The 25,798-nt window shown below is 51.0% G+C and overlaps 1 protein-coding gene across 2 annotated transcripts; it reads right to left on the minus strand.

Annotated features, from left to right (window-relative positions):
- Positions 1 to 42: 42 nt before the first annotated feature.
- Ctsb (cathepsin B) lies at positions 43 to 25,383 on the minus strand. Of its 2 annotated transcripts, XM_045131621.1 has the most exons (10): positions 25,283 to 25,383; positions 11,174 to 11,324; positions 10,594 to 10,679; positions 7,177 to 7,291; positions 6,038 to 6,156; positions 3,799 to 3,884; positions 3,449 to 3,592; positions 2,969 to 3,085; positions 1,480 to 1,608; positions 43 to 973 (listed from the first exon to the last, which is right to left on the minus strand). In XM_045131621.1, exons 2-10 carry the CDS (start codon positions 11,297 to 11,299, stop codon positions 876 to 878), a joined length of 1,020 nt encoding a protein of 339 aa, XP_044987556.1. In that variant the 5' UTR covers positions 11,300 to 11,324; positions 25,283 to 25,383; the 3' UTR covers positions 43 to 875. The 2 variants fall into 2 exon arrangements, with proteins under 2 accessions (XP_044987556.1, XP_044987558.1); XM_045131623.1 differs by lacking the exons at positions 6,038 to 6,156; positions 10,594 to 10,679; positions 11,174 to 11,324; positions 25,283 to 25,383 and having other exon boundaries at positions 7,177 to 7,250.
- Between the last annotated feature and the right edge of the window lie 415 nt (positions 25,384 to 25,798).

Genomic DNA, 25,798 nt, shown 5'->3' on the forward strand with positions numbered 1-25,798 from the left:
TGACCCAGCCCCAGGGATGCCATTGGAACACAGACTCCAGCCTGGAGGAGAAACATTTTATTGGCGCAGTCATTCCTTGTTAGATTGTTAGGGTGAAGCAGGAACAGTAAAAGCTGGTTTCTCCTCAACTAGCTTCACTGTAGTGGTTGAGGTCAGTCAATAGGTCAGCCAGCAAACCAGGACCGCCCAGTTTGCTTTGAGCCATACCATTGGGAGACAGTCTGCAAAACGAACACAGCTCTTCCAGCTATTGGGCTCATTTGTTTGTCTGATCAGTTGAGGTGCACAAAGAAATAAAAATAAAACTATTAAAAACAAATTAACCAAGAACAAGACTAGGGAGGGCTTGCAACATTACCAGGGGCAACGGACACAGGCACCCAGCCCTGGGAGGAGGTGGTTTTCTCTACAGGCTGCACCCGTTCTTGGTTGGAGCCCGTCACACACCTACAAAGCTACTTGGGTGAGGCGCTGCTGACGGTGGGCACCTGTCCCTGTCAGGAACTCCATGTTCTATTCCTCTGGACAACCTGCAGCCAAAGTCCTTGGGTCGGTCTTGTTCTGGAGATGCAGGAGGGGCGACAGCCAGAGCCGGAGCAGCAGCGCTAGGAACAGCTCTATTCTAGGGGAGGATCTGGTTGCACTGTGGCCACCGTCCATGGAACAGGCCAGGAGCGAGCCAGGAAAAGGACAGTTTCTGCGGAAGATGGCTCTGATGTCAGGTCTTGAGTTTGGCCTGGAGGTCATTCAAGTCCCATCAAAAATGTCTTGCATCTTATGAACTTAGAAGAATCCAAGATTTTCCTGCCCTGCCTCACTCCCAGCTACATTTAGGGAAAATCTCCTCCAGGATTGGCTAGACAGGCTATGGCAGATTAGACCCTTCCCCAGTACTGATCCGTGCGTGGGATTCCAGCCACGATTTCTGATTCGATTCCACAGTGGTCCTCTCCTCTGAGGATTTTAAAGAAGCCTGGGAAAGGAAAATAAGGTGCTTGAAAATGTGCCTTGAGTTTGGTGTGGTGATGGCTTTCTTTGAGACATCGTTTCACTCTGTAGCTCAAAGTGGCCCGACCTTTCTCCAGCCTCCTGTCTCAGCCTCCCAAGCCCTGGGGTTTTACAGGAGGGTGCCATTATGCCTGGCTGCCTTGGGTTTTGACTCTTGTCAGACCAACAGTACATCACCAAAGCCTGATCCCGGCAGCTTCAATGGCCCAAGCAACCCCATGTGGCACTCCCCTCACCCCTCCACAGCACTACCCCAGCTGCTATGGGAATGGGGCGAACGGCTACGTGGATCCACTTGCTGGTGAAGGGCGCCTGCAGGGGGCGTGGACAGCGCCTGCGCAAAGGGAAAGGCAGTTCTGGTCGTGCCTTAGACCCTGGGCGTGCGTTGGCTGTGGTGGAGCAGAAAGACTAAGGTGCTGTGCTGTTCTGGCCATCACTCCCTACTTTTAGCAGAAGACAATTGCCACTCACCGTTGTCACCCCAGTCAGTGTTCCAGGAGTTGGCCACCAGCCAGTAGGGGGTGTTATTCTCAACTCCCCAGCCCAGGATGCGGATGGCATGGCCGCCCATCATGTCTCCAGCCTCGTGCTTGTACACTCCTGAGGAAGGGAGAAAAGGCCTGTCCAGCTGCTGCCACCCTAACTCCCCACAGCGGCAAGGCACCCCACCGGGAGAAACAGGCTCCACAGGGGTCAAATGCTCTCCTCCAAGGAAACCGCCAGAGGGCTGGGCAGAACTCAGGGGCTGAGGGAAGGCCCAGCGTGTACCGACCAGGTCTCTGGCCAGATCCCCAGCATTCCTAAAGCACCACTGCTCCACCAGAAGGATCGAGGAGACCTAGGGTGTCTAAGTAGACATACATGTGGATGTGATATGGGTCATGCACATGCATGTGCATGTGTTTGAGACAGGGTCTCTATTAAGCCAGGCTGGCTTCAAACTCAGTCCTTCAACTTCAGCTCTCCGAGTGGTGCCATCATACCAGACTGTAAACATGTATTTGAAAGCCCATCACATTCAAGTGTATGGAGTAAATATTAAGATGGATTCCCGCATGAAGTATTTTTGGTTGGCTTTCAAACTAAGTCTTAGATTAAATGCTAACTTATAGACCAAATTTAATGTGCAATGACCAACTATCTATTTAACATCCTGAGAGTCCGTATAGATGTTCATTTACTGAAAGGTTTGCATGGCTTGCATAGCTTTAAAATTGCTCCTCCGGGGTACAGTGGAGAGGGAAGAGGAATGGGTGGGGGTGGCAGCCACTGCTGGCTGAGGAAGAAGACAGGGGCCGAGGGGCTCAGAGGACTAGTCTAACCAGGCCTTCCGCTCACAGAGGAACCACTTCTTCAAGCGGAAAATGCACCTCTCAGTTATATGGGTAGAGGCTGTGAGGAATCCCCATTGAGCAGTGTGTGGCGGCACGCGCCCAGGACCCCAGCTGCTCTGGAGGCTGAAGTGGGAGGATCAAGTTCAAAACCTGCCTGAGCAACACTGTGAGACTGAGCAAGACACCTCTGTTCATTCATCCTTTAGGTGCCAGACATAAGGACAAAGGAATGAAAGGGACTCTCGGTTCTCCACCGACCCAGTGTAGATGCTGAGGAAGATGGAGACAAAGACAGGAGAGTGCTGTTGGGGAGGGAGAAAGCGGTCAGCCGAGAGCTGAGCTGTGTGGGCCGGAATGAGGAGGAATCAGCCAAACAGATGTCCCTGGAGAGGTCCTGTGGGGCACCCTGCACAGAAGGAAGCCGGGAGCAGGATGGGGGTGGGGTAGCCCTCCTAAGACCACCAGAACCACATGCTAACCATATGACCGACCAGGAAGGAGGGCAAACGGGGAGGACCCCAGCCCGCCCTGCAAGTCCTGCTGGTTCACGTGGACACAAATGGGCTCTTGAGCTGCTGTGGGACCCCAGACCCCAGCCCTGGCTGCCAGCCAGGGTAAACGCATACCTGACTTGTATGTCAGGAAGTCCGAAAACACAGTGAAGGCACCTTCCACCGGGCCGTTTTTGTAGAGCTCCGCCATGATCTCCTTCTCGTTGCTAGGCACGCTGTAGGAACTGTACCCTGGAGAAGGGGCACAGGCGGGGTGAGGCGGCTGCCCCACGTCCCCCGGCAGCCCTTCAAGGGAAGCCACGTTAGGCTTCCCTGGGCAAGGGGTGACCTGGGCTTGGGGATGAGTGAGAGGTCCTACAGAGGCCAAGGGGAAGTCAAGGCACTAAGAGCTGGTTCTTAAGCCACTCTCTGCACAATGTCCTCTGCAGCTCGGGACTGAAGCAGGATGGAGGGTGGAAGAGGCAGAACGAGGAAGAGGGTGGCTCCCTGTGCTGAGATGGGAGCTGCCCTGGCTTCTTCCTGCTGCTCCTGGCTCGGCCTCTTCCTCCCGGTGGCAGACACCCCCACCCCCGCCCCCGCCAGGCCCCACCTTACCGTAGTGCTTGTCTTCTTTGTAGGACGGGGAGTAGCCGGGCTCACAGCTCTTGCTGCACCTGGGAGTGTCGCCCTCCCCCGTGCACTGGGGCCGGCTGCCGTTCACGTGGTGCTCACAGGGAGGGATGGAGTACGGCCTGCAGCCTGATGGGTGGAGCAGACAGGCTGGGGTCAGCATGCAGGCCCTGCCGTAAGTTCCTTGTGGCCAGCCCATGTCTCTCGCCTCAGAGGGCAGGCTGGCTAACTGTCCCCTAGATGGGCCTCTGTCCTCAGCATTACAATGGAAAAGGAAACCATCCTGACTCACTGCCTAGGAAACCCACCTGGGAGACAGGGGCATGAACGCTTACCTATGTGGGAGTTGTAGAGTCCGCCAGACACCAGGCCTTTTTTGGTCCAGAAGTTCCAGGCTCCAGAGGGATAGCCACCATTACAGCTGAAAAAGAGCTGCTGTTAAGTTATGAAGTTCAGCTGTTCCCAGATCACCGCCCGGTGCAAGTACCCAGGTCACTCCTGGGCCTGCAGTACCACTGGCAATTGGCATCCAAGCCCAATTCCTCCCCTAGAGTCATTCCTTCAGGAATTTACCCGAGCTCTGTCTGCTAGGACACTCCAGGACAGAAGACCCACAGCTGTGGTGCACTGCTCATCTTACTTTTGAAAAATATTTTTTTAATTTTTTTTGTTTATTTTTATTTATTTATTTGAAAGCGACAGACAGAGAAAGAAAGAGGCAAGGAGAGAGAATGGACACGCCAGGGCTTCCAGCCACTGCAAACAAACTCCAGACACGTGCTCCCCCTTGTGGATCTGGCTAACGTGGGTCCTGGGGAATCGAGCTTCGAACCAGGGTCCTTAGGCTTCACAGGCAAGCACTTAACCACTAAGCCATCTCTCTAGCCCTTGAAAAAGATTTTTATTTATTTATTGTGTGTGTGAGACACAGGGCATGGACATGCCAGGGTCTCTTGCCACTGCAAATGAACTGTGGACACATATGCCACTTTTTGCATCTGGCTTTACGTGGGTAGTGGACCAATTCAACCTGGGCCTATAGGCTTTGCAAGCTAGTGCCTTTAACTGCTGAGCCATCTCCCTAGCACCCCATCTTACTTATCCCAGAACACAAGAGTGCTGATGCTGGCAACTCACATGTCAAACAGAAGTCCAAAGTGCCTTTTTTTTTGGTTTTTCAAGGTAGAGTCTCACTCTAGCCCAGGTTGACCTGAAATTCACTATGTAGTTTCAGGGTGGCCTCGAACTCACAGCGATCCTCCTACCTCTGCCTCCCGAGTGCTGGAATTAAAGATGTGCACCCCCATGCCCAGATCAAAGGCGAAAGTTCTGAACTTAATGAAGGGGTGCGGGGTGGGTGTGTTGAAGTTGCTAAGATCTATGGTACGAATGAACCCGCTATCCTTTTTTTTTTTTTTTTTTTTTTTTTTTTTTTTTGGTCATTTTTTATTTATTTATTTGAGAGCGACAGACACAGAGAGAAAGACAGATAGAGGGAGAGAGAGAGAATGGGCGCGCCAGGGCCTCCAGCCTCTGCAAACGAACTCCAGACGCGTGCGCCCCCTTGTGCATCTGGCTAACGTGGGACCTGGGGAACCGAGCCTCGAACCGGTGTCCTTAGGCTTCACAGGCAAGCGCTTAACCGCTAAGCCATCTCTCCAGCCCACCCGCTATCCTTTGAAGTGCAAAGAAAGAAGGATTCGTGGGAGTTTTGCCGCCATACTTCAAGCTCCAGGAGATGTGGCCACAGTGAGCAGCACAGGTTGGGTTAAGACCGAAACAGGGCTGGGAATGGAACATGCAGCAAATACAGGGCTGGGTGTCCCCTGGTTTCAGACATCCAGTGAGGACTTTTAAAGCACATCCCCTCTAGATGGGAGGGCTGTACTCAGGAGAACCCATCAATGCAGTGATTTTCATTCCACAGGTGTGAGGTGAGGCATTTCTTCTGAGCTCTCAGTGAGTCTAACCTGAACCACTGCTGCAGACCCAGGGTCAGACAGCAAGCACCTGAGATAAGAACCGAGTGTAGTGTGATCCCACTCTGACCCATTATCCTTAATGACAGATCAAGTATGTTTCCTTGAGAAAGAAAACAAAAACCAGACCAGGATCAGAAATGTGACCAAATGGGCTGGAGAGATGGCTTAGCGGTTAAGCGCTTGCCTGTGAAGCCTAAGGACCCCGGTTCTAGGCTCGATTCTCCAGGACCCACATTAGCCAGATGCACAAGGGCGCGCACACGTCTGGCGTTAGTATGCAGTGGCTGGAGGCCCTGGCACACCCATTCTCTCTCTCTCTCTCTGCCTCTTTCTCTCTCTGTCACTCTCAAATAAGTAAGTAAAAATGAACAAAAAAATTAAAAAAAAAAAAAGAAATGTGACCAAATTTCCTGAGCCCACATTCTGCCACCTATCTCCCCAGAGCATCAGCTGCCAGGAGACCTACTGCAGAACCCCGTTTCCCTCTGCCTCGGGCAAGAAAATGCCCCCCCCCAGGGAGCCCTCAGAAGTACTTTACACCAAGGAGGTAGGGCTCAGGGTCCTGTCCCCAAGGGACATGCACGAGACTCACCCGTCCCCACACTGGCCACCACAGCAGGTCAGCATGTCCTCTGCAGACACTTCCACACTGACGTGGCTGTTGGTGTGGATGCAGATGCGGTCAGAAATGGCTTCCACAGCCCCAAATGCCTGTGAGGACAAGAAGGTGCACCCTGTGAGAAGGCCACCATGCCTGCACTGTGGCATCTCCGGATTCTAGACAGCTCCTCTTGCTCACTGTCAGGTAAGACCCCCAGGCTCATACTCAGCATGAAAGACCAACCCACCCCGGTCTGGGGACTTGGTTCTCTTATATAACGTCCACTGCAAAAGCAGTGCCAGTCAAAAGCCAAGTGTCACGAGTTCCCTCATAGGAAGTACAAGGAGCAGGTGGGGCCACCAGGAGCACAGGGACGTAGTGGTGACGTGTGCAGTTCACGGTGGGGAGGTGTCAGGATCCTGTAGGTGAGTGGGAGCGGAGATTATACAACACTGGGGGCATTTTTACACCTGACTTGTAGTCGAGAAGCAATTCTGGGGACACACTTAACAAAGGGTTAAGCATTTGGCCACATATATATTGTGGTTTGAATATGAAATGTCTCCTACAGGTTCATGTGTTTGCATACTTGGCTCCCAGCTGATGTCACTGTTTGGGAAGATTGTGGAACCTTTGCTGGAAAAAGGGAGGGGCCACTGGCGGGGGGTTTAAGGCACTTGAGCCTGGCCTCATTTCTGGTCCACCCCTCCTTGATGACTGTGGACACAATGTGACAACTCTGCTTCCTGCTCCTGCCGATGCCTTCCCCACCATGGTGGCCTGTAACCTCAAGCCGAGCCAAGACAAACCCAGCCTCCCACAAGTCGCTTCTGGTCACGTATGTGGTCACAACAATGAGAAAAGTAACGAATATGGTGTAGTTTGCCACAACTCACAAACAAAATTGAGACAACTCGGTTGTTGACAGATGGCGACACTCATGAAACAGCCACCATTCCAACGCTGCACACCCATTATCCCGCTTGTCCCTCACGGGGTAAGTATACTAGCGGGAGCGGAGACTCCCACGGCTTCCTCATTTGCTTTGTCATGGCTGGTCCCTTTCTAGATATGCTGACCACTCCCTGGCGTGTCCCCTCCTGACGCCATCCCAGACAGCAAGGTCTTACCCAGCAGGAGCCACAAGAACCTTGGTCCCGGATCTCCTTGATGGTCGGACAGTTGGGCCACTGTTCCCGTGCATCAAAGCTTTCGGGCAGCTTAATGTCCTCAGCGAACTGAACCCTGGACAAAGAAAGGTCTTCATGACAAATGCTCACCCTCCTGTCCCTGCAAAGGCCCTTGGTTAAGAGCAGCATCTGGCCCTCCACCTCCCAGACAGCACGCAAGTGCGACATGGGCAGAAGTCAGCACGGAGGCTTCCTTGCTTTTCCTGCTGTTCAACACAAACGCGCATTTTGTGTGCTTCTTTCCACATGCACGAACGGCTATGACTCAACCGTTCTACCCACAGGACTCAGGGGTTTCTTGCTTCCCCAAGCACACACATGTGCCCTTGGACCTTCATGTCATTTTTCCTGTGCTGGCTGGGCAGGAAGTGGATAGGCTCTGGCAAGGTTAGCTGAGAATTCTCCATCCTCCTGCCTCAGCCTCCAGAATGAGTGCTGGCTGTTCCACCATGCCAATTCAAGCTATTTTAAAAAGTGATAATAATCTTGGGCTGGGTAGATGGTGCAGTGGCTAAAAGGACTTGCTTGCAAAGCCTGCAAGCCTGGGTTCAACTCCCCAGTACCCACATAAAGCCAGATGTGCAAAATGGTGCATGCATGAGAGTTTGTTTGCAAGGGGGAGGAGTCCAGGAATGCTCATATTCTCTATATCTGTTTCTCTCTTAAATTAAAATAAATAAATAAATATAAATATAAATATATATATATTTAAAATATAAATATAAATAAATATATATACATACATACATATATATATATATGTGTGTGTGTGTGTGTGTGTGTGTGTGTGTGTGTAAAATCTTGAGTTAGGGTGTTAGCCTAGTGGGTAAAGTGCATGCCTTGTATATACAATGACTTGAGTTCAATCCCCAGTACACAGTAATGCCATGCCGGGCACTGGAGAGATGGAGACAGGATACCCCTGAGGATTGCTGGCCAGTCAGTCTCTGATTGGTGAGCTTTGGGCCAATAAGCAAATCCTGTCTCAAAAAGGCAAACCCCATTCCTGGGGGAGGGGGCAGCTGAGGTCCCCTGGCTTCCACGTGTGCACGCGTACGAGCAAGCACACATGTACACACACACACATAATAATAATCCTTCTAATTAGTTTTTCATGTTTTGGTTTTCATCTCGTAGAAGAGGTGGAATGAGTCTGCAGGGGGCAGTGCTGAGATTAATCTCATTTTCGTCCTTGAACTCAGGGAACAGTGTAGCAAGATGTGCCCTACCCTAGGCATTACAGCTGTGGACCTACAGAAGCCATTCAGGTTCTCCAACCAGGCCAGCGGATGTGGCTCAGTGGCTGAGTACTGGTCTAGCATGTGTAAGTACCTGGGTCTGATGCCAGCACTGGAGAGATCGGGGGTAGGGGGAGCAGGTATAGTGGGACGTACCTGGCAAGAGGACCAGGAGGGCTGGAGAGATGGCATAGCGGTTAAGCGCTTGCCTGTGAAGCCTAAGGACCCCGGTTCGAGGCTCGGTTCCCCAGGTCCCATGTTAGCCAGATGCACAAGGGGGTGCACGCGTCTGGAGTTCGTTTGCAGAGGCTGGAAGCCCTGGTGCACCCATTCTCTCCCTCTCCCTCTATCTGTCTTTCTCTCTGTGTCTGTCGCTCTCAAATAAATAAATAAATAAATAAATAAATAATAAATAAGTAAATAAATAAATAAATAAATAAATAAAAAGAGGACCAGGAGCTCAAGGCAGGCCTGGGCTATTTACCAATACCTGGTCTCAGGGCTCGGGAGATGGCTCAGCAGTTAAAGGGTCTTGCTTGCATAGCGGGTTCAATTCCCTAGCACCCATGTGTAGCTAGATGCACAATGTGGAACATGCTTCTGGAGTTCGTTTGCAGTGGCAAGTGGCTCTTTTGTGCCCATTCGCCGCCCCCTCTCTCTTTTCCTCCCTCCTTCCCTCCTGGCAAATGAATAGAAAAGTATTTTTAAAAGATCTTGTCTCCAAGATCTGCAATGGCACAGTGTATAAGGATCATGTGATGTAATGATTTTCAGAAGTGAGAGCTGGGGCTGAGGAGATGGCTCAGCAGTTAAGAGTATTCCTGCGCAAGTACGGGGGCCTGAAGAGGGGCTGAGACCACCTGAACCTGAGTCCGCATTACACATGTGATGGTCGGGTGTGGCCACAAGCATGTGCAAGTCCAGCCTGTGAGCAGGAGACAGTGGAGAACCACGGGGGCTTGTGGGGAAAATGGCAAGCTCTGGAATCAGTGAGACCCCATTTCAAGGGAACACGCAGATAAACAACAGAGGGGGACACCTGATGTGCTCCTCCAACCTCCACAAGTGGACAAAGGTGCCACGTGTGCATACATGTATGCGCCTTTAACACACCACCTCACACACACAAGGGAGAGCCACGCAGAGACCTGTAATTTGGACCTTTCCTCCTGTACTTACCTTGCTATGTATGACTCTCCAAACAAATGCCTTCAAGCTTCCCTTTCTGACCTGCAATCTCTAAAACTCAAAAGTGTACCTCTCTTACAGCTCGACAAGACTTTTCCCCCATAACTTTAAAAAAAAAATTGTTTATTTTTATTTATTTATTTGATAGTGACAGGCAGACAAAGAGACAGAGAGAGAGAATGGACACGCCAGGGCCTCCAGCCACTGTAAACGAACTCCAAACACGTGTGCCCCCTTGTGCATCTGGCTAATGTGGGTCCTGGGAAATTGAGCCTCCACCCAGGATCCTCAGGCTTCACAGGCAAGCGCTTAACTGCTAAGCCATCTCTCCAGCCAACCACCCCCCCGGCGTCACTTTTTAACAGCACTTTGGTGTACATGGTGGAGTCCTAAAATTTAATTATCATTTTCATATAAAAAAGTTTATTTGCAAAGAGAGGTGGGGAGGAAGGGATAATGGGCGTACCAGGGTCTCTAGTTGCTGCAAATGAACCCCAGATGGATGTGACACTTTGTGCATCTGGCCTTACGTGGTACTGGGAAATCGAAAACCAGGGTTGTTAGGCTTTGTAGTCAACCTTTAATCTCCAGCCCTCAGATAGATATTTCTCATGCTTGCTATGAGTAATTTCTGCATGAAAATGTCCACTGCAGAATTTTCTGGAAAAATAAAACATGAATGGCAACACCTCCAGTTTTTTCTTAGAGGTTTCTTTAATCATTCAGAGCTGAATGCATCCAGACCTGTATGTACTGCCCACCATGCCTGGAGCATTGCCAGGGCCTCCGAGATACCCTGGAGACACAGGGTAGAAAGGCCAGAATTTGAGGCAGCCCTGAGGAGGAGATGCCTAGTCAGTTAGGAAGGGCTCCCCTCCTTGCTGCCCCACGCCAGGGCTACTGTTCTCCTGAACTGGGACCTGGCACTCACCTCTCAGGCAGCTTAGGTCCACCTAGGATAGTGCCACACAGCTTCTTCAGGTAGCTCATGTCCACATTGTAGAAGTTGCGTCCTGCCTGAAAAAAAGCCATCCCCAGACAGTCACCCACCAACCACGGGGTTTCCTAGCCGGGGATGAGGGGTCCCATCCAATTAAGGGAAACAAGGAAGTAGGAGGAAGACCAGGGCTAATTTTTCTGACCTATGAGCAGCTGCTGACAGGAGACTCTGCCCCACCCTGGATAGGGCTCATTCCCATTCCTGAGGCCCTGGAGTCCCAGGGCTTCAAGGCAGCAGGGAAATGGGAGGTGGGCAGTACTAATGAATCACCTCACCTTTGATGGTGGACTTCCCAGGGTCCCTCCACACACCTCCACGTGCACACTCACACACGTGCATGGGTGCACGTGTACTCCCATGCACACACAGTACATGGGATGGGAATGAAGTGAGTGTGACCCTGAGCCTCAACTTCAGGACAAAACGTCCTGTGGCCACAGCCAGAGCCTCTTGGTGTGCATAAGGCGACCCAAGGACAGGGACAGGCACAGGAAGCAGCCTCACAGCTCACCTGCCACGTGGTGTTCTGTTTGTTGATGTAGTTAATCAGTTCATCTGACAGTGGGTGGAAGGAAGGCTTGCTCTGGACACTGGTCAGTGCCAGCAGGCAGCAGAGAGAGGCCAGCGGCCACCACATGCTGGAATCTGGATCCTATATCCACCTGGAAAGGATGGGACAGGTGGCATCAGAATGGCTTCCAAATAAGGACGTTGCCTTGAGCAGACAAGCCCAATGTCTTTACCTTTATGGCCCCTCTGTAAAGCCTGGCATGACACAGCCCTCAAGGATGCTGTGTGCCACACACCTCAGTGTGCATGTCCCCACATGCCAGGGGCTGTGCTCTGAATACACAGAACCGAGGGCTCTCCTGCCTTTTGCTTGTCTTTTGTTTTTGGTGGGAGGGGGTGTTCAAGGCAGGGTCTCTCTTCTAGCCCAGATTGACCTGGAATTCACTCTGTAGTCACAGGCTGGCCTCAAACTCGAAATGATCCTCCTACCTCTGCCTTCTGACTGTCGGGATTAAAGGGGTGTGCCACCCATGCCCTCCTGACTCCGCAAGCACGTGTACATTTTGGTTTTTCAAGGTAGGGTCTCACTTCTAGCCCAGGCTGACCTGCAACTAACTCTGTAGGTCCAGACTGGCCTCAAACTCAGCAATCCTCCTACCTCTACTTCCCAAGTCCTCTCCTAGATTTTTGTTTTTGATTTTTTGTTTTCAAGGTAGGGTCTCACTCTAGCTCAGGCTGACCTGGAATTCACTATGTAGTCTCAGGGTGGCCTCGAACTTACGGCAATCCTACCTCTGCCTCCTGAGCGCTGGGATTAAAGGTGTGTGCCACCACGCTCTCCCAGCTGTTTTTAAACCATGTGCATTTGTTGAACAAAGTTTGAGAGACTTTTCCCAGGTGGTGTTCTGGAAGAACAGTCAGTCTGAAGTCACGCATGGTGGCACACCATGTAATAATTCTAGCTCTGGAGAGGCTGCGACAGGAGGATAGAGAATTCAAGCCCCGTCTGGGACTCATAGCTACATCCTGCCTCAAAGGACTGAAGATGTAGCTCAGCGCTGGTCTAGCATGCATGGGGGCCTGGGTTCAATCCTGGTATAAAAAACTGGGTGTGGTGGTGCACACTTGTAATCCAAGCACTCAGCAAGGCTGATGCAGGAGGACCACGAGTTCAAGGGCAGCCTTAGCTACATGAGATTGTCTGAAAACATCGAAACAAAACAAGCCAATCTGCGTGCTGATGTACTAAGGGAAGGATAGCCAATCTAGGGGAAGTAATAATGTTCACAAAGTACATTCTTGCAACATCTCAAGCAAATACCACTGGGCTGGTGCCCACTGCTAAAGACTCAGGAACTACAGTGGCTGTGCCAGCAGCACCAGGCTCCTAGGGCCTCTCTGGTTTTTCCTGTCAGCCAAGAGCTCCACTTCCGGCTTCTGAGACAAGAGAAATATCACATCAATACTTCAGCCTTTTGACCTTGCACTAATGTGCGTCAGTAGACCAGTGATTTCCAGTGCAACCCATGAGTCATCCTCTTGGGCAAGCAGCTAACAGGTCTTTCCTAGGGGCTAGCTAGTGGGAGCAAAGGAGCACGTGTGGGTAAGGCTGGCATCCTGTCCTGACAGATCTCCAGGGCTTGTAAGACTTACTGCTCTACCTCCTCAGAGGTCAAAGGCTATAAATTCACTGGACCCTGGCATCAGTGCTTGGCATCCCCACTCAAACATTTTTTTTTTTCCCTTTCAGGCAAGTTCTCACTATATAGCAGAGGCTAGCCTGGAACTCCAGATTCTTCTGCCTCTGCCTTCTGAGCGCTGGGATCACAGGTTAGAGGCACAAAACTATTACGAGGGAAAATCCCAACCTCTTGTTTAAGTTGCGTCAGTAGGTTGTAGAGAGAAGCCAGGTCTACACTTGGTGTACTGAACATCTTAGAATGACTGCTAGTCTAATGGTGGGGTGGGGGGGGGGATTTAAGTAGCAATTCATCTAGAAGAAGATTAAGAACAGAAATATTGTTCTAAAAAAAAAAAAAAAAAAGAAATATTGTTCTAGAAAAGCTCTGATGGAGCTCTGCTACGATGTTGCGATGCCCAGGACAGCTCACCAACAAGAACACGTCAGACCACGTGGAGCTCATCCTTGGTGCGGGAACACGGTGCGCACAGGCCAGGTGAAGAGGAAATGACCCACTCCTGCACATGTCCTGACAAAGCTGGCTGCCCATCGTGGGCAACAAGAAGGTTGCTTATACACCTGGCTCCCCACACACAAGGTGCCCCATGGAAGGAAGTCCTCAGAGACACGTCTGAGCTGGGTGTGGTGCACATCTGGAATCCCAGCACTCCGGAGGTGGAAGCCAGAAGTTCAAGGCAAGCCTGGTATGTATAGTAATACCCAGTGATACATACAGAAAATTGTCTGACCAGAAAAAAAAAAAAAAAAGAGCAAACACCTCCTAACGGGTTACATTAAAATAAAGTCTCTCTTTAAAATAAAAAGGAGCAACAAAAACAAACAGGAAACCTAACACTCCTCCCATTAAAGGCTGAGTATATGATATATATAGACAAGGTTCCTGGGAACCAGAGGACCGGGGCCTGCAACACAGCTGGGGGAAAAAAAGTGCTTAGCATCTGTGAGGTTCTGGAATCCACTCTCAGCACCCCAAGGACACACATTTGAGGACCCCACCAGCTGCTGGTAGTACTCCACCTACTGCCCAGCCTGCTGTGCCCTCTATTTTTTTTTTTTTTTCAAGGTAGGGTTTCACTCTAGCCCAGGCTGACCTGGAATTTGCTATGTAGTCTCAGGATGGCCTTGAACTCACAGCGATCCTCCTACCTCTGCCTCCCAAGTGTCGGGATTAAAGGCGAGCGTCATCACGCCCGCCTTGCTCTGCCCTCTTACGGCATATGCAATGCACTAGCCTTGGAAATAAATAATGTAAAATTTAAAAACACCATCAGAAAAATAGCATGATGGGAAAATGAACAACAGTGACTACAGGAAAGTACAAATGACCAACACAGACATAAGACTGTTCCCACTAAGGCTGGGGAGACGGCTCAGTGGATAAGGTGCTTGCAGCTCAAGTCTAAGTACCCAAATTCAATCCCCTAGCCCCAAGTAAGAAGCTGGAAGCCACGCGGGCTTCTGTAATCCCAGGTGAGAAGGGGAATGGGAACAGGAGACTCCCAGAAGTTCTGAGGTTTGCTGAGAATGCGGCAAGGAAGCAAATTGAGAATGAGAGAAATTCTAATTAAAATGAGGTGAAAGGGGAGGAATAACCCCCAAAGTTGTTGTGGCTCCCCACCCTGCCTGTACGCACGCATGGGCATGCATGCACCCTTGCATGGCAACATACACACACGCGCAAAGAAAGAAATTACTTTCAAGACACAGGTTAAAAGCAAGGTGCTTATCATGTGTGTATCAGAGCCCCAAAGGGCTCTCATGAGGGTTAGAATGAGGGGAAACAGCAGCACTGAGAGAAGGGGAGGGACTTGCAAGCATGGAGAAGCCACAACCTGGTGGTACCCGTCAGCTGTGAAGCCTGCGTACACAGGCTCAGCCTCCTGACAGTTAGAAACATACCCTACAGGTATAGAGTAACCCCAAAATGCAGACACAAGTCCATGTGGGTCCACAAAATCTGCTTTGTGTTAGTGTAAGACCGGAGATGAGGTAAATTTCCAGTAACACAGTTACTATTAAACTACTGTAACTGGTTAAACAGAATTCAAAACAGACACACTGAAAATGAATTACCTGGAGGTGGCGAAGGAAGCTGGTTAGTGATTAAGGGCACTTGCTTGCAAAGACTTACAGTCCAGGTTCAATTCCCCAGCCCACCCATGTATCATAATAAGCCTGACACAAAAATTAGAACAAGCTTCTGCCATTCCATTTGCCATGGTAAGAGACCCTGGAATGCATGCAGAGCAAATAAATAACAGTGCTTAGGGCTGGAGCGATGGCTCAGCGGTTAAGGCACTTACCTGCAATGCCTAATGACCCAGTACCCACATAAAGCCAGATGCACATGCAGCTGGAGCCTGTTTACAGAGGCTGGAAGCCCTGGCACACCCATTCTCTCATCTCTTCCTATCTCTCTCTCTACTTGCAATTAAATAAATATAAGTTTAAAAAAAGAAACAAGAGAGTGAAGTAAAAACACAATTCTGCCAAATGTGGTAGCGCACACCTTTAATGCCAGCACTAAGGAGGCAGAGATAGGAGGATCACCAAGAGTTCGAGGCCACCCTGAGACTACATTGTGAATTCCAGGTCAGCTTGAGCTACAGTGAGACCCTACCTAAAAAAAACAAACAAAAAAAAAAAAAAAACCCAAACCTATCTGAAGTATCTCATGTTGTACCAATAAAATAAAAACACTGTTATCCAGGTGTGGTGGCGCACACCTTTAATCCCAGCACTCAGGAGGCAGAGGTAAGAGGATCGCCATGAGTTCAAGGCCACCCTGAGACTACATAGTGAATTCCAGTCAGCCTGAGCTAGAGTGAGACCCCACCTCAAAAAAAAAAAAAAAAAAAAAAAAAACAATTCACTGTCATACTGTTAAGTGAGAAAACAGCAGGTTGCAGACCACTGAGCAACATAAGGGTTGGTGCCTACTAAGCAGGTGTGTGTGTGGTCTTGTTGCTGCAAGAAAAACACACAAAAGTAGGAACTGCACCTGGGAGGCTTCTTTTTCCATCCTCTGTGGCTCGGATTCCTGTGTTAGCAGCTTGGTAATGTTAAGTACAGAGTCTTCAAGAGGTGAAGCTTAGCGGGAGATCACCTATCTCTCCTTATTGCATATCAATCAAGATGCCATCACTTTAGTGTGGCCCAGCCAAGGGGACCAAACCCGTGGCCACTTGATCTTGCCTTTGAGCCTCTAAACTTTTACCCAAATAAATCTTTTCTTATTCAAAACTATAATGAAATATCTCATCATAGTATTGGAAATGGACTGACACAAGTTTTTTCTTTTTTTTAAAAAAAATATTTTATCTGAGAAACAGATCCCGAGTCTTGGTATTAGGGATATTTTCATAGACCGGTGGACCCTGTCCCTCCTCTTTCACAATAAAGTGACTTATAGTGCTTTAAAAAAAAATTATTTTGATTTATTTGAGAGAGAAAGAGAGAGCGAGAGAGAGAGAATGGGCATGCCAGGGCCTCCAGCTGCTGCAAACAAATTCCAGACACATGTGCCACCTTGTGCATCTGGCTTACCTGGGTACTGGGGAATCTAATGTGGGCCCTTTGGTTTTGCAAACAAATGCCTTAACCACTAAGCCAACTCTCCAGCCCCCCTTTGTTTTTCTAACAGGCAAGTTCTTATATTTCAAAGAATTTTTGAGGGAGGGTCTCATTATATACATAGCCCTGCTGATCAGAAACTTACTGTGTAGACCAGGCTGGCTTTGAGCTTAGAGTGATCCTCCTGCCTCTGCCTCCTGAGTGCTAGGATTACTATAGGCATGTGCTACCATGGCTGGTTAAGAACTGTTTCTTTTAGGAAGAATCACACAATGCACCAAAAACCTTGAGTCACCAAACTGATAAAAGGCCTTTAAAAAAAAAACGATCCCCAAACACATTTACATCCATCTCCCTGCCATCATTGAGGCTTCCGCTGTAGACTTTCTGTTCAACACACTTAACTGTTTCCAGTGACTTACACTGTCTTACAACTCATGTTACGCCGCTGCATGGGCTCCTGAATGTCCTGGACGGACGCGGCTAAGTCAGATTCCTTTCTTCTTTACAACACCCTCTGACGTCCACCAGACAACTTAGCCTTTCTCAGGGCTACAAGTGTCCCCTCCCCAGGGCGGGAATCTGGACTAAGGAGCCTGCAGGTCCATTAGGTCCCCATGTTCAAAGACTGCCCCTCACCATCCTGCACGTGCAAAAGGAGCATCCTCCGGTGGAACCTGGTGTCTGCTGAGATGTTAAAGTCTAACCCAAGAAAGAAGAGGGGCACTTCCATGGCAACCTGAATTTCTAAACAAGATGTCTTTTGTTTTTGTGGTGGCAGAGAACACTCTACAGAGGTCCCCTGATGCTCCTCTGACCTCGACTCTCCTTCCTCATCACCAAGGCTCCGTGTGGCATGCAGACCTGTGCACTGGGCTTGGGTCCACTACTGCTCACCCGACGCCCCGCTCACACCGGGGCTGAGCCCCGTGGGACTCTCCACCTCTCCAAGAGCATGGCTGGGGTTGACTTACTTGGCCATCAGCTGCTATGTATGGATGGGATGGGCCCTGCTGGAAGTAGCCAGCCTACATCTGTAATGATCACCCCTCACGGAGGCTCAGTGTCGAGGTGGAAGTCAGTCAGGACGGAAGGAGGGTGGCACAGGCCCTGGGCCCGGTGCGGTGCGCAGAGGAGAGGGCAGGGCTTAGTTCAGAGGCTCCACCTCCCGCTCCTCTCTACCCCCACCTCTCAGGCTGCGCTAATCCCAGCCCACTCCAAAGCTACTCACAAGACCTCCACACCAGAGTCTGAAAAAACCACCTTCTAGCCTCAGGAAACCCCACATGTCATGTCCTAAAGCAATTAGTCCAATGGGAGGGTCCTGAGACTGTTGAGGACCCAGATGTCCCCCTCATAGACAGAGACAGACAGCCACGGACACTCGGAGACTAGTGATAATTTAGCCCCGGGGCAGTGAGCACCGGTTTTGCATTCTCTGGACATCAGGACACCTCGCAAAACGCAGCAGCGACAATGACAAGCTTTGCAGCTCACAACTCAGCCGTGGGTCCCATGGCAGTCTCGTGCTCTTTGCCTGAAACAGCAACCAGCTTTCACTTCCCTCAATTTGGTCTAACACTGCCCTTTAGTTCCCAATTCTATAATTTTTTTTTATTATGGAAGATCAAAAAGTCCTTAATGCCAGGGTGTGGTGGCGCAAGCCTTTAATCCCAGCACTTGGGAAGCAGAGGTAGGAGGATTGCTGTGAGTTCAAGGCCACCCTGAGATTGCATAGTAAATTCCAGTTCAGTCTGAGCAGCCTGTGCTAGAGTGAGACCCTGTCTCAAAAAAAAAAAAGTCTTTCATGTTAGAATGGGACCGGAAGAGAGGAGAACACCAGGTGTGGGGGCAGCTGTGAACAGAGGCCGTTTCTAGCCTACGTTATCAGCTGATCCTAGGTTCCGCTGCAGCCCTCCCTTTCTACTAGGTGGCATTCAGGGTGCCCCTGTGGCTCTACAGAACACTGTCATGCGCACAAAGGGCCATGGCCAGGTGGTCCCATCAACCCCAGCAAACCCATTCTGCAGACGCCAGGATTCATTCCCTTCCTGAAACAGACATGGCCTCTGGGACTCTGAAAAATTATGGTATGGACCTCTAAGAAACCCAAGAAAGAAGAGGGCCATTTCCATGACAACCTGGATTTCTAAACAAGATGTCTTTTATTTCTGTGGTGGCACTCCCACTACCCAAAGGGCTCCTGCGTCTGTATGCCAGTCTAGACGAAGGAAATGTCATGTACTGACCTCCTAACGGAACAGGCTTTGGGGACCAACAAGCTTGATTAAAAAAAAAAAATTAAAAAAAAAGCTTTCCAGGGCTGGAGGCATAGCTTGCTTGGAACAGAGCTTGCCTAGCATGAGCAAGGCCCTGGGTTAGAGCCTCAACACCAAATGAGGTGAGGGGCGGGGGGGGTGGGACACACCTGTGATCCCAGCATGACAGGTAGAGGCAGGAGGATCAGACATCCAAGGACATCCTCGGCTACACAGTAAATTCAAGGCCAGCCTGGGATACGTGACACCCTATTTCCAAGGACAAAAGAGAATTTTCCTAGGTAGGAGCAGAGCCCTCAGGCAGACCAGATTTTGAATCTGAAAAGGATATAAGGAAACAAGGCATATATAGCTGCAACTTCCATAGGCTACCTACCAAAGAAGTGAACCCTGGCCCACGGGCGGTCTTCCTACAGCACTCTGCTTTTCTTACCTGTAATGTTGTAAACACCATGCCAGCTATCAACAAGCAGACACATGAAGAGTGCCTCCTCTGCACACAGCCACAAACTACAACTGTCCCCTCTCAGACAGGCAGAGTGGCTCTAGACCAGGAAGACGGGAAGGCAGGAGAATCTGGGAGACAGGATGGGATCTTGCCAGGGTACTTTACAAGTTTCTTTCTTACCCATAAAAACTTGTCTTGGCTCTGTCATGAAAGGCACCTGTTCCTCAAGTTTCAACCACTTCAGTCCACCCACCAAACAACACCTTGCAGCTCTCCAACGCCTATAGATTTTAGTTCGCCTGGCTGTGCCTCGACGGTGGAGCAGCCTGTAGTGGGGGCGAGTGCAAGGGGCCCAGACACAGGAAGTCTGAGCCAAGGCCTCGATGTGGACTTGCACGTTTATATCCTAACGCTGCCGTGGAAAAATGTGTAACTGGTTCTTGGTTGATCCCTGAGAACAAAAACAGCCCAGAGCTGCCCACAGCTGCCCTCCACCCACACACATCTGTAAGAAGAGGCTGGAGGTGTGGCCCAGTGGTTCAGCACTCACCTGGCTGGCATGCACAGGGCCCCAGTTTGCTTCCTAAGAAAGTAGCAACAGCCATCACTGACACCCTCAAAGGCTCCCAAGCCCTGGCTTCATCTCCATCCTGAAGGATGGCCTCGCTTATCGGTCAACTAAAGCTGGGCCGTACGTGGCCAAGTTCTGCATGACCCAGAAAGCCAGCTGTGCTGCTGCTTGGCCCTGGTTGGCTCAAGGGAACCAGAAGAGGCAGCAAGAAGGTTGCCTGGGAACACTCACTCACCTGAACCCTTCAGGCTATTCCCAGGCCATTTCCCAACTATCCAAAGCAAGGTACTGTTCTCACCTGGTGCAGGAGGACCCGTATGCTCAAGTTTCCCCCTCTCACCCTGGTTAAAGTCCATGAGAGGTCCAATGGTTAAGATCAGACACAGCAGGGCTGGGAATGTGGCTCAGTAGGTATCATACACGAGGCCCAGGGTTCCAACCCCAGCACTTCATAAACTGGACATGGTGGCGGCACACACATGCTTGTAATGCCGGCACTGAGGAGGTAGAGGCAGGGGGATCAGAAGATCAAGATCACCCTCAGCTACCCAGTGAGTCTGAGGCCAGCATGGGATTCATGTGACCCTATTTTCCCAGGGTTGCTATCTTTATTTTTTTAAAGTATCCCAGTTCGGGACTGGGGATGTAACTCCATTGGGAGAGTGAGTGCTTGCCTAGTGTACATTGAAGCCCTGGGTTACACCCTCAATGTGAAACGGGTGGTGACACACACCTGTAAACTTAACACTCGGGGGGTAGAAGCAGGTGGATCATCCTTGGCTACAGAATAAGTTCCAGGTCAGCTTGGGCTACTGTGAGACCATGTCTCAAAAAAAAAAAGGCGGCGGCGGCAGCTGGGGAGATTGCTCAGTGGTTAAAGATGTTTGCTTGCTTGCTTGCTTGCAAAGTCTGCTGACCTGGTGTAGCAGACAGCTTTAGGTTTGCTTGAGATAAACTTCCAGACCAGGCACAGTTATGGAGGAAGGGATTTATTGAAGTTTACAGGTACAGGGGAAGTTCCATAATGGCAGAAGAAGCTGGCCTGCCTTCACAGGACCAAACACAGAGAGAGAGGCACAAGCCAAAAGCCACTTCAGGAACTCCAGCTAGGCACACTTTGCATATCGTTAGATTGAAATCTCAAGCCCACCACCACACCTTAAGATCTGCCCTCCAGTGACATTGCCTCCAGCCAGGTGGCTGCAGATCCAAACTACAAACTAACAAAGCAGTGAATATATTGGGGGCCATCTATTCAAACTACCACACCAGGGTTTAATTCCTCAGTACCCACCTAAAGCTAGATGCACAAAGTGGCACATGTGTCTTATGTTTGTCTGCAGTGGCAAGAGGCCCTAGCACACCCATATTCATTTAGATTCTCTCATATAAAAAAAAAAAGATCCCAGTTTTGGTTAAAAAAAAAATTATGGCCATCATACGCTTAGTGACAAAGCCCTAAATGTTGACATATAGCCTACTATTTGATGACCAAAACAAACATAGTCCAAACCCCAGGGAGGGGGCATGGGTCAAGTAAATTGAGAATGAGTGGCAGGCATTCTGATGTGGTCTGACAGACCCTCAACTGGCACCAGCCTTAGCTGACAGCACAGGCCAGACCTTGCGCAAGCCAGAGCCGCGTGACTCCTGTGTGAGGGCACATCCTGCCCAGTCTAGATCAGCAGGTCAGAGGGTCAGGGAGCTGCCTGACCTCCCTGCAGCTCTTAGGTCAGATCACCTAAAAGCTCTCTAGTGCTCTCTGTATACTAACTTGGTGTTTATCAGTCCCATCCTCTTCTGCCAGAGCTTGCTTATTAATAACCCCAGATTATCTTGCCCAAACTGAAGGAGTTATTGGCCTGGCAAAGATAACAGTAGAGATCACAAACCATATGTCCTTCCCAGCACAAGTATTCCATCAGTGCTGGAAGGGCACCTCCAGTTTTATATCAGGCTTCTGTGTTTCAGGTAAGGGAAACTGAGGCTTGAGATGAGACTGTGGGCAAGATCTGAATGGGTATTGCTAATAGATAACTGCCAGATCAGATGCTAGGTGAAATTCTATCACAATTATCTAACAGATTATGCTGAAAACCTGCAGTGACCCTGTTTTTCTCATCTGTCAAGCCAAAGGCTGCTCCCTGACCTTCTCTCCCTAAACCTCACATGCCTCTTAGGAGTTTTTCTGCACTGGGGATATGGCTCAGCAGTTAAGGGTGCTTGCTTTGCAAAGCCTGCTGGCCTATGTTCAATTCCCCAGACAGCCATGTAAAGCTGGATGGGCATTTGTTTGTAGCAGTAAAAGACCCTGGAGCACCCATATACATGCACAGATGAACACATGCACACACACATGCAAACAAACAGAATTTTTTTAAGTCATCCAATATGCTGGAAAACTAAAAAAAAAAAAATGTATACATATCAGAAACTATACCTATTTGCTGCTAAATTCAGATACTTAGGGCTTCAACCTACAGAACTCAGTTCTAGACGTTTAAAATGCATTAAAACATACAAGAGCTATGGTGACTGTGGTGGTCTGGATGTGAATGTATGTCCCCATAGCCTCAGGGTTTTTTTTTTTTTTTTTCCCGTGGTAGGGTCTCACGCCCAGGCTGACCTGGAATTCACTCTGTAGTCTCAGGGTGGCCTTAAACTCATGGAGATCCTCCTACCTCTGCCTCCCGAGTGCTGGGATTATAGGTGTGTGCCACCATGCCTGGCATCTTCAGGGATTTTTGATTAAGGGTGAACTTCCTACTTAAGTCTCCAGCAGCCTGCTGGATTAGTGTCACTGGGGGTGGAATTTGTAGTCCACACTAAGATGTGTTCAGGGCCAGTGGGAGCTCTGGTTGTTCATGCTTGCTGGCTGTTGGTTTTTCTCTGTTGTAGATGCTGAAGGAGACAATTTCTTTGGTCCTGATGGAACTTCCCCTGGATTCTAAAAGCTTAAAATAAACCCTTTCCTCCCATAAGCTGTTTCTGGTCTGAGTGTCTGTCCAACAGACAGGAGGTGACTGTAACAGTGACCAACAACTGAACAGGAGGCTTCAGCAAACCATGACGTGCTTATGGAAATTACAGTGTGGGTTCCATTTCAAACCCATCAGATTGGGGAAAAATAAATAAACCTAAGGATTGCTAAAATCTAGTACTGGAAAATAGCAGGACTAAGAATTCCCACACTGGGAATAGAAACTGATAGGGGGGGGAGAGGGGCACTTGTCAATTTCTAGCAGATAGAAAACGTGCAGGCCTCGGGCCCAGCAATCCATTCTCCTGCTTATGCCCAACAAGCACTCTTGTATGTGCCTGGAAGATACAGATATTTACTGTAGCACTCTGAGCAATCATGAAAAAGTAGGAGGGAAAAAAATCAAGATAGAAATCATCTGTCCCCCCATAGGTCAATACATTGAAGATGCATGAGAGACAGAGGTTGAGGCAGGAGGACTGCCTGGGCTATATGGTGTTCTTTTAAGGGCAGCCTTGGTGCCAAAGCAAGACCCATCTCACAAAGAGGGGCTGGGTGTGGTGGCATACACTTTTAATCCTAGGAAGAGGTAGGAGGATCACCATGAGTCTGAGGCCAGCCTGGGGCTACAGAGTGAGTTCCAGGTTAGCACTGCCTAGAGTGACACCAGCCTTGAAAGAACAAACAAGAGCAAGGGCGTGGAGGTAGGAGGATAGCTGTAAGTTCAAAGCCAGCGTGAGACTACAGAGTGAATTCCAGGCCAGCCTGGGCTGGAGTGAGATCCTACCTCGAAAAACCAAACAAGCAAGAGGAGATTCCAGTGATGTGGTCCAACGGCAGACAGAATGCATGCTTGGCATACAAAAGGCCATGTTGGGTCCCCAACACCACACATACACACACAAATAATAACAGTTTAAGCATGTAGCGGAGCCTGACCTCTAGATCTTCCACCACGTTTAAACCTGGTGGACCACAAGCAGCCACAACTAAAGAACCTTCCACACATCCTTTCGGAGGCAGCTCCTGGAGCGTGCACTGAGATGGTGGACTGGTCTCAGGACTGCTAACTAAGCAAGGACATGGCACCCCCTTACACCCCTCACCCAGGCTGCAGGCCCTATCAGCCTTCACAAAAGCATAGCAAAGTACATGTTTTCCTTCTCTGACTTTCGAAGTTTCCATTGCAGAGAGTTCAACCTCATTCACTTCGAACATTTCCCTTCGGTCAGGCCATGAAAACCCAGCCACCAACCTGTGTGTGACTCCTCCCTGTGAGTGCTTTCACCTCACTACCGAGCAGCCTCAGCCCGGACTGCTGAATCAGAACCTGCAGGGCGGCGTCCACCTGGAGAGCCAAGGCTCCCACTGCACAGCCTGACCGGCTGGCTTCCACTGGCCTCTCAGCACCTCTGCCCTGGAACAGTCCAGCTGGGGGACTCCAAAAGCAGAAGCCACTGCTCTCTGGGGCTCCTTCAACTCTCTTTGGCCATGCCCCTTTCTTTCTCTCTCTTGACATCCCTAGCCTTGGAGATCGCCAGAGCCAACTGGGAGGCATTCTGCACTCAAGGAAAGATGAGCGCTCCTTCCTTCATCAACCCACCCTTACAGATGGTCAACATGAACACACGTCAGCCACTTTCTTCCAGAGGAGGGACGTCAGGCTCAGTTTGCTCAAGACACTAGTCTTTTAGACTCCACAATCTCCCTTCCCCGTGGGCATGGAGTGGGGGTGCCGTGAGTTTTTCTGGGTTAGACCACGGGCTTCCCCAGGGCCTAAGGCACTGACCCAGGACCTTAAAGGGCCAAGGCCAGCTCTTCCCCACCCCGTGGGTCGGTAATGTCCCACATCGCCTCCAGGATCCTGCCGCTCCCGGCCTGCTGGGTCCTAAAGGTAGTCCTCCCGGTCCTGCAGCATACTGTCCTGAAGCCATCTATCCTCCCTCGCGGGGGTCCAGGGGTATGAAGTGATGGCTTTCTACTTACTCCTTCCCCCAAAGAAAGAGACTCTGACCCCCAAATCTCACGGGTCCCCTCTATCGTCCACTCTGATCAGCTTCTCTTCCCGACTATTTAACTCTTCGCGCAGCTTCCACCCCAACCCCCGCCTGGTTCCTGTTTTCAAGCAGGACCAGTGTTGGGGGGCAGGGGGGTGCAGGCAGGCGGACAGTCGCCTGGGCACTCCACGTACAAATCGACACTCGAGACATCAATTTGTCCCGAGCGCCCAGAGCCCACGAGGCGGCCGGGGCAGGAGCGCGGGTCGCCAGCCCCGGGCCGAGCCCTTCCCCGCAGGCTCCTCCCTCGGAGCGCTCCCGGGGCAAAGTCGCCAGCCCCGCCCGGGCCGTGCGCGCCCGGGGAGCGCGCCAGCCAGCCGGTGCCGGGCGGGGGGCCGCGCCGCCTGCGCTCGGCCCCGGGCAACATCCCCGCCGCCCGCGACCTTCCTTCCGCCGGGGACGCCGCCGGGGAGCCTCCGAAGGGGGCCTCGTCCCCGGCACCCGCGCGCAGGGGGCTCCGGGTGGCCGGTCAAGGTCACCCTCCGCCCGCCCGCACTCACCGATCGCGACGCCGACAGCCTGGGCCTGCAGCCGCCGACCCCGGAGCCCAGCACGAGCCTCCCCCGCGCGCCCGCCCCTAAGTACCCGCGCCGCTCCGCCCGCCGCCGGCTGACTCGCCACGTGACCCGCGCGCCCGCCCCGCCCCGCCCCGCCGCGCCCCGCCGAGCCGCCCGGTCCTCGGGTCCGCCCGGGAGGGAGGCAGATCCCAGGGCCCCGCGGCCCTACGGAAGCCAGAGGTCGTCCCGCGGGCCACCCCCGAGCCCAGCAGCCCGCTGCGCCTACGAGACCCCCCGAGGCTGGCGACCGGAAGACCGGCGGATCGCCTGCCTAGCCCTTCACACCGTGAAGCCCCGAGCACCGTGCCCGAGCGTGGGGGGATCCCCAGGACTGAAGGAAAGGGGGGCTCAGACGACAGGGCTGGATCACGTGCCCTGATTTCTCCTGCTCCTCTTCTTACCCTAACACACGTCATAGAAACTAGAACCCGGATGGGATGTAGCCCAAGTAACACTCTA

Source organism: Jaculus jaculus, chromosome 12, assembly GCF_020740685.1.
Source record: "Jaculus jaculus isolate mJacJac1 chromosome 12, mJacJac1.mat.Y.cur, whole genome shotgun sequence".
NCBI classification, from domain to species: Eukaryota; Metazoa; Chordata; class Mammalia; order Rodentia; family Dipodidae; genus Jaculus; species Jaculus jaculus.

Coding starts and splice junctions, on each gene's coding strand:
- Ctsb (XM_045131621.1), bottom strand. CDS start 11,299: ATGTGGTGGCCGCTGGCCTCTCTCTGCTGCCTGCTGGCACTGACCAGT. Junction 6,157..7,176: donor GTTCTTGTGGCTCCTGCTGG/GTAAGACCTTGC, acceptor TTGTCCTCACAG/GCATTTGGGGCTGTGGAAGC. Junction 3,086..3,448: donor CAAAGAAGACAAGCACTACG/GTAAGGTGGGGC, acceptor CCCCTTCTCCAG/GGTACAGTTCCTACAGCGTG.